This window comes from Babylonia areolata, chromosome 2 (assembly GCF_041734735.1).
Source record: "Babylonia areolata isolate BAREFJ2019XMU chromosome 2, ASM4173473v1, whole genome shotgun sequence".
Lineage (NCBI taxonomy): Eukaryota > Metazoa > Mollusca > Gastropoda > Neogastropoda > Buccinidae > Babylonia > Babylonia areolata.
In genome coordinates this window covers 13849469-13861982 of record NC_134877.1, presented here as the reverse complement: position 1 = coordinate 13861982, position 12514 = coordinate 13849469, and the positions used below count along the sequence as shown (strand labels likewise).

General features: G+C 49.5%; 1 protein-coding gene across 1 annotated transcript in view; it reads right to left on the bottom strand.

The window, feature by feature from the left end:
- LOC143298102 (chitin synthase chs-2-like) overlaps positions 1-12514 on the bottom strand; it is a 39987-nt gene that overhangs the window by 16822 nt on the left and 10651 nt on the right. The window contains exons 2-6 of the mRNA XM_076610797.1: positions 9888-10031; positions 7965-8900; positions 6159-6378; positions 4381-4515; positions 2686-3842 (exon numbers count right to left, since the gene is read on the bottom strand). Coding sequence (XP_076466912.1) covers positions 2686-3842; positions 4381-4515; positions 6159-6378; positions 7965-8875 — 2423 coding nt within the window. The 5' untranslated portion in view covers positions 8876-8900; positions 9888-10031. The remainder of the gene's footprint in view (positions 1-2685; positions 3843-4380; positions 4516-6158; positions 6379-7964; positions 8901-9887; positions 10032-12514) is intronic.

Genomic DNA, 12514 nt, shown 5'->3' with positions numbered 1-12514 from the left:
CATCAGATAAAAGTGCTAACGTCTGGGGAAAAAAAGTAGCAGTAACTGACAACTGAGGAGATATTGTTTTGCTTCTTTGCAATTTTCTGTGCCCTTCCCTGAAGTGCATTGTCATTATAATTTAAAAAGAAATAAGAATTTTTCCAATTTTTAACCAGATTTGGTGTCGATAGACAACGCATTTCCCGAGATAACCAAAACGGAGAACTAATGTGTGTGTGTGTGTGCGTGTGTGTGTGTGTGTGTGTGTGTGTGTGTGTGTGTGTGTGTGTGTGTGTGTGTGTGTGTGTGGCGAATAATGAAAATTTGAGAAATATGTTACCTGCTTATAGGTAATACGTATGTTGCATCCTCACAGCCAATTGATTTCCGATCAGTGTCAGAATGAGAACGGATGCCACTAACATGGGGATAACTCAAAAAAAAAATCTACTACTGCCTCAAGAACCTCACATGAAGCACTCCACTGAAGGTGCACCAAGCATTGCGCTCTACACCCTCCTAGGCGTGGACAACCCTCTCCGGACAAGAGAAGCTAAATACTTTTTTTTCCATCCCAACTCTTGACCTTACTCTGGACCTCATGTGACCATTAAGAACTCTTTTTTTTCTCTGAAGGTCCCAAAGAGAAACTGCGCTCACATCTCTGCCCATCTTTGCTTTTTCTGCTGAATGATACTCATAACTTCTCTTCGGTCTTGCCTTCACCACAACTGTCATTTCCACCAATCACGTCCCTGAAGAAGGACCTATGGTAAGAAGTGTCCACACTTCCTGTCATAATGATAGTGGAGTGTTGGCTTTGTGGTAAAGCGTCCGCCTAGGAAGCGAGATAATCTGAGCGCACTGAATCCAACAGTCACCACTATTTTCTCCCCCTACACTAGACCTTGAGTGGTGGTCTGGACGCTAGTCATTCGGGAGAGCAGCCCGAATTTAGCACATCGAAATTTGTTGTGACAAAAAGAGTAATACAGTACAAAACAAGGCAATACAGCGAGTCTTATTTCACAACCCACATGCTTTTCCCCCCAGTTTTCTCCGTTGGCCAGTTTTATAGATTCAGAAGTCATCTTTTGTCTCTTCTCTGAGCTAAATTCTGTTCACCACCGTAGCCTCAGATGTATCCTCTTTCGCATCTTCAGGTCTTCGCACTCAGCTCTTTCAAGTCTGGCCTTAAAACCCACATCTTCACAAGATAGCCTCCCTCCCCTGCCTCTTCCTTGTCTTCAGTTTCTTCAGTTTTAGAGTTATGCATGCATGTAAATGACTGGTGTGAAAGCGCTTAGATTTGTCTCTGCACAAGATTCAGCGCTATATAAATACTATCATTATTATCATTAAAGTCAGTCCTCAGTCAGCCATGTCTCAGATCCACAGACCGTGCCCGGAAAAGGGAACAGGGATGAGTGAATCCCAGTAGACGTCCAATACCGCTGATTTGAGTCTGGGTCTCGAGGGCGCGATCCATGATGAACTGGAGGCAAACAGTGGAGACAGACCTTACATTTGTCGACTGTCGACAGACAACGGCGTGACACCAGCTGTCTGAGCACCGCGGATGATGGAGTACCTTGATTGCCTCATGGGTCCAACGACGAGGCAGCATTTAAGTCTATGTTTAGAGCCATCCTGTGTAAAGAGATTTATCTCTGCTATAAGATGATATGTATGAGTGGGAAGTACAACGACGAAAACCGCACTCACTGGAAACAGACTTAACATGGGGCACCGAGTGAGGCGAGAATGGGCGAATGAATGCTGGGGAAGGTGGCAGAGGAGGGCACATGTTGATATATGATACCTATATAGCACCTATCCTCGGTCGGAGACCAAGCTCTAAGCGCTCTACAAACACGGGGTCATTTGCACAACAGGCTGCCTATCTGGGTAGAGCCGACTACGGCTGCCACTGGGCGCTCATCATTTGTTTCCTGGGTCATTCAACCCACCGAACGGTGACATGGATTTCAGGATCTTTAAAGTGCGTATATGATCTTCCTCACGCGTTTACACACGAAGGGGGTTCAGACACTAGCAGGTCTGCACGTACGTTGGGAGATCGGAAGAATCTCCACCCTTTACTCACCAGGCGCCGTTACCGAGGTTCGAACCCAGTACCCTCAGACTGAAAGTCCAACGCTTCAACCACTCGCCTATTGCGCCCGTCTATTGATGCTGATCCAGCTCCACCAGCTTCCTTGATGCTCCAGGGACAGACACTGCCGTTTCAGGGTGATATTGTTCCTTCATCAGTGACGCTGTTCAAGTTCCGTGGTGTGGTCACCAGAAGGCACAGTCCATTGTCTTCATACAGTTCATAGGCAGACGGGCTGAGGCTGCTGCAGCCACTTTCCGATGTGCGTCCTTAGAAATATACCATCCTGTCAGAGTATCGGGGAAAAACATGAGGAATGGATGTTATTTGGTTTGGGACTTAATCTCACTGATGAGGAATATATATATTGTTATGGGTGGTACTGCTCCCCTTTGAGGAATATGTAGGGTTAGGTATGATTATCATAGCTCCCTGATGATGACTGTTTCTTGCTGTTTATGATAATTATAGCTCACAGATGACGAATATCAGACAATTTCTCTTGTATGGTATTTTGAGACAAACAGTGGGGAGAGACAGACTTGTCGACAGATGGCGGGATGACACCAGCAAATGATGACACCTACCTCTCCACGAACATCAGTCTCTCCGGGGGGACGTCGGTGAAGGTGTGCGAGGCCAGCAGCACATTGCTCACCCAGCCGGCCAGGAACGCCGCCAGGGTCATCCACCAACGGATGCTGGTCTCCGGCCACACCACCTCCACCTCCACCGACCACCCTCTCACCACCGCCCACTCCGGGGCGACGGCGAACAGGGCGAAGGCCAGGGCCGGGGCCAAGGTCAAGGGCAGGAAGAAGCTGGTGCGCTGCATGCGCAGTCTGCAGGCCGTGATGGCCAGGTGGTAGCAGAGGGCAGAAGTCAGCACGTGCACCACGGTAGCGCCGAAGCGGCTCCACGCGTCGTCAGGGATTGAGGACACGCTGCATACAAGGGGGACAGTGGTGGTGGTGGTGGTGGTGGTGGTGGAGATGTTGGCGACGGTGCTGGTGTTGTCTGTGGTGGTGGTGGTGGTGGCGGAAAGGGGGGTAGTTGAAGAGGGGGAGGTGGAGCTGCTGCAGTCGGGTGGGCGGTCCGAGAAGAGCACGAGCAGCGCGTCCTGCACCAGCCCGTAAGCCACCCCGTAGAGCAGGCCCACCACCAGCCGCACCACGCTCAGAACCAAGGGCAGCACGCCGCGGTTCTTCCTCTCCCGCCTCCCCTCTACCGGGCCGGCACCTCCACCCTCTCCCGCCTGACCCGCCGCCGCCGTAACTTCCCCCGACACAGACACCGAACAGTCCTCCACGTCTTCCCCTCCTCCACCTCCTCTCCCTCCTCCAGCCCTCTCCCAGTACGTCTCCAGCCAGCGGACGGACAGCAGCACGGAGCACGCGGCGGCACGCGCCAGTAAGGGGAGACAATCCTTCGCGGTGGTGCAAGGGGTGAGCTCCTCGTCCCTGGGTTCGCTGTGCAGGCCCAGCGCCGTGTTGGGCAGGAGCACGAAAACTGCACACAGCCCGGCACCCCCCGTCTGCAGCACCATCACCAACACGCACCTCAGCACGTGCCCCGTAGCACGGACACGGCGTGGCGCGCGCACGGCGGTGAGGAGGGCGGCCAAGGAGGGGCCCAGGGTCAAGGTCACCAGCAGGGTGACGCTTTGCAGTGGGTGCATGCTGGGCAGCACGTGCAGCACGAGAGTGAAGACTCCTACCGTGTGCAGGGCCTCCCTCAGGCTTTTCTGGGGGTTCACAGAACATTAACATCACCACATGGTTCCGGTCAGGTCAGTCAGTTAAACATAGAACCACCCAACCTAACTAGTTACCAACCTACCAACCAATCAACCAACCTCCCTACCAACCTACCAACCAACCAACCAGTCAGCCAGCCAACCTACCTACCAACCTACCATCCAATCTACCAACAAGCCAACCTCCATACCAACCTACCATCCAATCAACCTTCCAGCCAACCAACCTCCCTACCAACCTACTATCCAACCAGCCAAACTACCAGTCAGTCAGTGAACAACTATAGCAATCATCATCATAATGTGGACTGATGCTCACACTTCAGGAGCAGTAAGCTCGTGGCGTTTGATAAAATGAAAAAAGTTATACATACCTAAACTGACACATGCATCAAATACACCATACACAAACAACCGTGCACACACACACACACACACACACACACACACACACACACACACACACACACACACACACACACAAACGACCATCAATCTATGAAGGGGGGGGGGGGGGGAGCGGTACCTTGAGAGCGGTATGGAGAGGGGGCGTGTCCCGTGATCCTAGCGCCACCCTCCACACACAGATCAACAGACGGACCAGGATGGGCGCCAGTAGAGCGGACAGCAGAGCGCCCTTGGTGTAGTCTGCATCCCGAGCCTGGACAGTGTGAGGTCAGTGGGTCTGCCGTTAGTGTGTGGGGGTGTGAGAGGGTGGGGCGTGGTGAGTGGATGTGTGTGTGCGTGTGTGTGGGGGGAATGGGTGGGGAGGTGGGAGTGGGGAGGGTGGTGGGGAGGGGAGCGTGGGGGAGAGTAGGTGTGCTTGTGTGTGTGTGTGTGTGTGTGTGTGTGTGTGTGTGTGTGTGTGTGCGCACGCGCGCGCGCTTGTGAGTCTGTTTGACTGTCTATCTGTTTGTTTGTATGTGTCTATGTCTGTGTGTCTGCGTGTGTGCGTCTGTGTGTCTGCGTTTGTGTATTCTGGATAAGTCACGTTTATCGTGAAGTACCATTACAGATGTTAAAACAGCCGAAGAGAAAAGTATCCGTGGTGCGAGTTAAGAGAACATGGATGATATGACACAGAAACCAACAGAACCGCAGTCTTGTCTTTTTTTTGTCCTACAAAAACAAAAAAACAAAACAAAACAAAAGTCAGTCAATAACAATTTTTAGGGGGGAAGTTGTTGGCTCACACATTATTTCTTTCTTTTTTTCCCCCATAAATCTAGATACATGAAAGGGATTCGTTTCTTTCTTTCAACCCTGGACGGCTACTGGCGAGTATGCTTGTCCGTGATGGGTTGACTGTCGCCTCACTCAAATAACACAGAGATTACAGGTCTTTTTGTCTGTATTTCTTCCTTCTTGGGATGGCATTACTTGCGTACAGCAAAATCAATGACTCCGCTGGTAAAGTATACAGAAAGTAGAGACTGCATTTCAAATTTCATGTCACACTGATATCATATCACAACGGTTCACAGTCATTGTGTTCAATCAAAGGTGTCCTGACAAAACTGTTGACGTGTGATGCCGTCAGTCAAAAAACCATAACAATGATTTTCATCTGTTTCTATTGTAACAAATTCTTATCTTTCCCTGCACTACATTTTAATGTACTTACATTTTATCATTATCATTATTTGTTTATCTATCAATCTATTTATTTATTTGTTTATTTATTTAGTTAGTTGTTCATGTATTTGTCTATCTATCATCTATGTACACATCTATTTATTTCTGATTAGCTTTCTATTTGTATTTAATTATTCATTTTATCATTCATTCATTTTATTTGTCTATTTTTCAAAGCCTGACGAAGCGCGCTGGCTTATGCTGCTGGTCAGGCATCTGCTTAGCAGATGTGTTGTCGTGTAACTTATATTATGGATTAGTCCGAACGCAGATAACGCCTCCTTGAGAAACCGAACCGAACCGAACTCGACTGAACCGAACCCAACCGAGGTAATGTCCAGTTTTAGCATCCTAAATCATTGCACATATTGGGTTACATTTCCATGGTATGTGGGAAGGAAAAGGGAAAAAACAAGATGGTGGCACGTTAGTTTATAGTGACTGAATCCGCATCAAAATTAAGTGAAATAACGTACAAAATTAGAGTTGAAATCCTCTGAAAATGGGTTACAACATCAACTAATGGTAACATCGTTTCATACATGCACAAAAATTGCCGGTAAAATAGGTGTGACAGTTTAGGATGCTTAAAATTGGACTTTACCCCGAACCGAACCGAACACAGCCGAACGAAACCGAACAGACCCGAACAAAAACAGTGCACCTTACCCCTTGAGGCCCCAGCTCCAGGTGACGGCCCAGCTGGGAGGAGAGGGACACCAGAAGCCCCTGGCTGCACACCGCCCCTGCAGCCACCCCGAGTACCATGACCACGTAGGCACACACCTTCATCACCCTCAGCACACGCCCGCTCAGCCCCGCGCAGCAACCCGCAGGGGGCGGGATACGGGTGGCTCGGGGTAGGTCCCAGGCGTGGAACGCTTCGAACCTGTCCGTCCGAGTCGCCATAACAACAAACAAACAAACAAACAACAAACACATAATTAATAATAACTCTTTCCATGAACTTCTTCTTCTTCTTCTACGTTCGTGGGCTGCAACTCCCCCATTCACTCGTATATACGTGAGTGGGCTTTTACGTGTATGACCGTTTTTAACCCGCCATATTGGCAGCTATACTCCGCTTTCCGGGGTGTGCATGTTGGGTATGTTCTTGTTTCCATAACCCACCGAACGCTGACATGGATTACAGGATCTTTAACGTTGGTATTTGATCTTCTGCTTGCGTACACACACGAAGGGGGTTCAGGCACTAGCAGGTCTGCACATATGTTGACCTGGGAGATCGTAAAAATATCCACCCTTTACCCACCAAGCGCCGTCACCGTGATTCGAACCCGGGACCCTCAGATTGAAAGTCCAACGCCTTAACCATTTGGCTATTGCGCCCGTCATTTCCATGAACAAACAACTGAAAGAAAGAATAAGACCTGGTGGTGATGGTGGTGGTAGTTGTAGTAGTAGGAGGAACAACAGCAGCAGCAGCAGCAGCAATAGAAGTAGAAGCAATAGTAGCAGGAGAAGTTGATGATGATAAGGATACTTTCATAGCGCTTATCCTCGGTCAGAGACCAAGCTCTACGCGCTTTACAAACACGGGGTCATTTGCACAACGGGCTGCTGCCTACCTGGGTAGAGCCGACTGACAGCTGCCACTGGGCGCTCATCGTTTGTTTCCTGTGTCATTCGATCAGGTTTCAGTCACGCACTGATACACACTCATACAGACATGTAACAGAAGTAGGAGTAGTTGTAGTAGTAGTAGCAGCAGCAGCAGCAGCAGCAACATAAATAGTAGTAGTGGTAGCAGCAACAGCAGTAGTTTTAGTTTTAGAAGTAGTAGTTGTTGCACCATTAAGTACAGGATGAAACAGCAGCAGCAGAAGCTAAAGTAGCAGCAGCAGTAGTCGTAGCAACAACACTTGTAACACTGAGCAGCAGCAGTAGTAGTAGTGCTGGTAATAGCAGCAGCAGAGCAGCAGCACTAGTAGCAGCATCAGCAGCAGTAGTTGCAGTAGTGGTGGCAGCAGAAGTTGTAGTTGTAGCAGCAGCAGCAGAACTAGTTCTTGTTGCTTTTTAAACCATGTCACACACACACACGCGCGCGCGCGCGCGCACGTAAACGCGCACAGTGTATGCCATTTAGAATCAGTGTGTGTGCGTTGTTCTCGTGCTCTTATTATGATTCCAAATTGTTATTTGAAATTGTGAAACTGTTTTTAAGATTTTGTTGTGGTTTTTGTTTCTGTAAATTGTCCTTTGATATGTCAGTTGTTCTGGGAGATGTCAGTATGGACACGTATTGTCTTGTGTGGGGAAAAAAAATAACAGCTGTGGTTGAATGACTGCCATCATCACTACCTACACTCTCCCTCTGCCCCCCTAACCCCTACGTTACTGATTTCCATGCCCCCTCACCATGACAGCCGCCATCATTACCTACACTCACCCCACCCCCAGCCCTCTCTTTACTTCTTCCATTACCTACAACGGCGGACCGGCCACCCTACTCACTTGGTCTGTACGCTGGTGACGTCACTTCCCCTGCCACTGTCGTGGTCCTCTCTTGTCGCGGACTCCGCCGTGTGACCCGCCTCCCTCATCGTCACTGCTGACGTCACGTCCATGATGACGCCGTCACCCACGTCAGTCACGCGGTGGCCCCTCTCTCCCTCCCCCCTCCCATCCCTCCCGTCCCCCCCACCAAATCTGTCCTCAGGGTCCGGCAAGATCCTACTGCCCTGTGTGGTGGAATCCGCGTGCAGGTCCAGGTTCACGCCGGGAACGGGAATGTGGATGCCCAGTGGCTGTGGCAGGCTGGTGATGTTTCTGGTGGTGGTGTTTGTGGCGACAGGCAGGGACATCGCCCTGTGTGGCGGATTGCGGAGGATGTGGTTCAGCTTGTCGCGGATGTTGTCCGCCTCTAGGAGGTTGTCGGCGCTGGCGCCGCGCACAATGCTGCGGCCCGCCCTCACCACCTCGCCGTTGGGCAGACCCCGCAGGTCGTAGGACGAGCGGGCGGCGCGGGGAGGGTAGACCTCATCCGCCCGCCACCCCGCCGGGGTCGCCGCCACACGCCCGAGGTCGGAACTCCGGCTTCGCACGTGCCCCCGGCCCGTGACCGACGTCTCGGGGATGGCGGAGAGGTGGAGGTGGTCGTCGGAGCTCCCAAGGTGCCGGGAGGTCAGGAGCGGGGAGGAGACAGGGAGGTGGTGGTGGTGGGAGCGGGGAGAGTCGGGTGGGAGGTAGAGGCGCCTCCTCTCCCAGGAGAGGTGCGGGGAGGTGTGGGCACTATGGGAGGGGGAGAGGGGCCGGGTGTAGTCTGGGGTGTGGGTGAGGAAGGAGAGGGGGGTGCCGTACTCTGCCGCCTGCACCTCGATCCTGGGGATGTAGGGGATATGGTGGGGGTCCGCCCCGCCCTCCATACCTGGCTGGGGATTCCTCCGGTACCTGATGTTGACAGGGAAAAGGTGAAGGTGAATGTCAGGACAGAGAGAAGGTGAAGGTCAGAACAGAAATGTGAAGGGATCGGTGTTAAACTCGTTTCAACCAACAATACTCCGAAGCCTCATCTGTAACAACTCAAGTGCCGACAGACCAGAGATGGGCAAAGAAAGTGACCCACGGGTTTCCTCTGTTCGTGTGAAAGGATGAACAAGGGTGCAAGGAAGTTCATTATGCAATGATTACAAATTGCTTTAGTATTTTGTATTTGTATTTCTTTTTATCACAACAGATTTCTCTGTGTGAAATTGGGGCTGCTCTCCCCAGGGAGAGCGCGTCGCTATACTACAGGGCCACCCTTTTTTCTTTTTTCTTTTTTTCCTGCGTGCAGTTTTATTTGTTGTTTCCTATCGAAGTGGATTTTTTCTACAGAATTTTGCCAGGAACAACCCTTTTGTTGCCGTGGGTTCTTTTACGTGCGCTAAGTGCATGCTGCGCACGAGACCTCGGTTTATCGTCTCATCCGAATGACTAGCGTCCAGACCACCACTCAAAGTCTAGTGGAGGGGGAGAAAATATCGGCGGCTGAGCCGTGATTCGAACCAGCGCGCTCAGATTCTCTCGCTTCCTAGGTGGACGCGTTACCTCTAGACCATCACTCCACATGCAAGCAGTCACATACAGATTCTTATATATATATATATATATATATATATATATATATATAATACACATGAAAAACAGTACTAAAAGCAGTTCTTGGCATACGCACATCTATGCTTATATCAATCCATTCATCCATCATTCATCCATCCATACACCCAGCCATCCTTACACCCATCTAGCCGTCCAGCCATACATATATACATACATAAAAATAGTGATAGATACATGTCTTCTATTTCAAAACACAATGGGTGAAGCCGCAAAAAAAAAAGAGAAAAAAAAAGAAGTCCTGGCTCATATTCATGAAGATGAAGATAATAGACTTACTTAATGCCGAATGAGGAGGGTTCAGTTCTTCAATGACTGTTTTGCATTCGGCGATTCAGTTTCCAAAGGGAAGTCAGCAGGTGTTGCACCAATAGCGACAGTTGTTTCCCGTTGTGAAGAGCCGGTCCAGCTGACAGGCGGCTCCTGCACAGCACAACACATCACAGCATTGTTTTCATCAGCTACTGAACACCTCTCCAACACTCATGGAGTGATCATCAGCGCGGCAGAGAAAAATATGCTGGACAAAATTATACCAAAATGTTGTCCTGAAATGGATAGGTGGATACATGCCCGGCATGGCTTGTTGGTGAAGAGAAATGATCAAAGGAGTGAAGAGTTCTTCAAAACCATTTCACACACGCGGCGTGCTTGAGCCTGTCATCTACGTGACGGCACGTCACAGTACAAACTACAGACAGCAAACTGTGACCTTTCAACATGGTGTTTTCCATTGTACGTTACGCTCCAGTCAAACAGGGCTTAGTGGGGCAGCTCTTTAAGAACGGCAGCCTTCTTTCCGACCTCCGTGTTTCCCACATAGCGCCTGTTTATCAGTGAAATTCCGAGAGAGCCATGTCTTCGCCAGATCTGCTTTTCGTGTCAGGGATTATTACCTGCTGACACTGATGGCAGCTTGAAGTGAAGGTTTTATCAGACTGTACAGGGGTTGATGAGGTCTCATTCTGGAATTCAGATCCCTCTCCGCTGGAAAACGTACATGGATGTTTTGTTGTTGTTTTTTGCATGCTTGCCACGTGCTTATTGTCTCTCCCAAAAGACTAGCATCCATACCATTTGATATGCATAGTGCAGAGACAGCTCATCCCGACGCCATCATGACTGTGACACCACAAGAGAATCTCACTCCCCCCCCCCCCCCCCCCCCCTCCCTATATTGTCCATGCTAGCCTGACAGAAGGAGAAAAGGAAGAGGAGGAAGAGGAGGACGAGGACTGCCGGCACAGGAACTGGGACTGCGACAGACGAACGCAGGTGTGGCTGTGTATGGGGCACTCGGAATGAGCGGCGTGGGAGTAATCACTGTAATGCCACTGAAACGATGCACATGATGGGGCAGCAAAAAAAAGAAGAAGATGATGATGATGACGACGACGACGACGATGATGATGATAACGATGATGATAACAAACCATCAGTATAAAGTGTTCGAACAGTCCCCAGCTCTATCGACTTTCCACATACCGACGGATGGTCGTCAAGATGGGTGGGACCAGTGCTGTCTGTCAGGCTTTCCGGATCACCCAGCTTGTGCCAACACTGCAGATGACCCCCACTCGAAACTGGAGTGGTAATAAGTTACTGTCCATTGGCGCTGTCGTGGGGGTAGATAACCTCCCACTACTGAGCATGGCCTGGCCCACCCCTGTACACAAGTGGACGATGGTGTGTACACACTGCGCGCAATTTATCTTGTGTTCTGGAGGACCTGTATGGCAGCAATCAGTTGTACTGGATGGAACACTGTCTGTCTGTCTTGGAGTCTTCCGACCCGCCCTTTATCCGTCTCTGGATCTGCTCCTCTCTCTCTCTCTCTCTCCCCGTCGCACAGACAGACAGACAGACATACACACACACACACACACGCACACGCACACACACACACACTTTCACCTTCCTTTCTGCCGGCTTCATTTCCTATTGCCTTATACATTTCAGCTACACTTATTGCCGTTTGCTTCATTTATGAACTTCTTTATTGCAGTGTATGTACTGCGGAGGTGACGTGTTTTTATATACGCGTTCTTTGGTGCATATAGCACGTGCACAAACAGTTTTACAATCAACGTCCTGTAGAACAGGTGCCTGATTTTAGCCTGAAGGTTGCTCTCTCTCTCTCTCTCTCTCTCTCTCTCTCTCTCTCTCTATATATATATATATATATATATATATATAGAAAGAGAGAGAGGGCATGTTCAGAATGGCTATTGGTGCCCTGTTCGAGATGACGTTCCTTTATCAGGAAAAAAAATGAAGCAGAGAGAGCGAGCGAGAGAGAGAGACAGAGAGATGGACTGATGAAGACTTGAGGACAGAGATTTTCGGCCGAAGCCTTGTCTTATCATCTGCCCTTGTCATACAAAGTACACGCCCACTGTTATATATATATATATATATATATATATATATATATATAGAGAGAGAGAGAGAGATCCGGACAGACATGCAGACAGACAGACAGATCGATTTGGTTTTGTTTTGTTTCTTGCAATGCAAGAAAGTCACGCCTTCTACTGATTGATATATTAACCTTTCCTCTCTCCCTCGATATGCTGATCGTTCTTTCCCTGTCTCTCTTTCTGTTCTACAGTCCCAATTTATGATATCCCTTGTCTTCTGCCTTCTGTTATGTTGCTGTCAACAGTGGGCGTGTACAAGGGCAGATGGTAAGACAAGACTTTGGCTGAAAATCTCTGTCCTCAAGTCTTCATCAGTCCATCTCTCTCTCTCTCTCACTGCTTCACTTTTTTTTTCCTGATAAAGGAACGTCATCTCGAACAGGGCACCAATAGGCATTCTGAACATGCTGATTCTGACTTTCTGTAAGGATCATTCCGCACATCTCTCTACGTGTGTCGGGATCATTCAGAGATTAATTCCTGTAC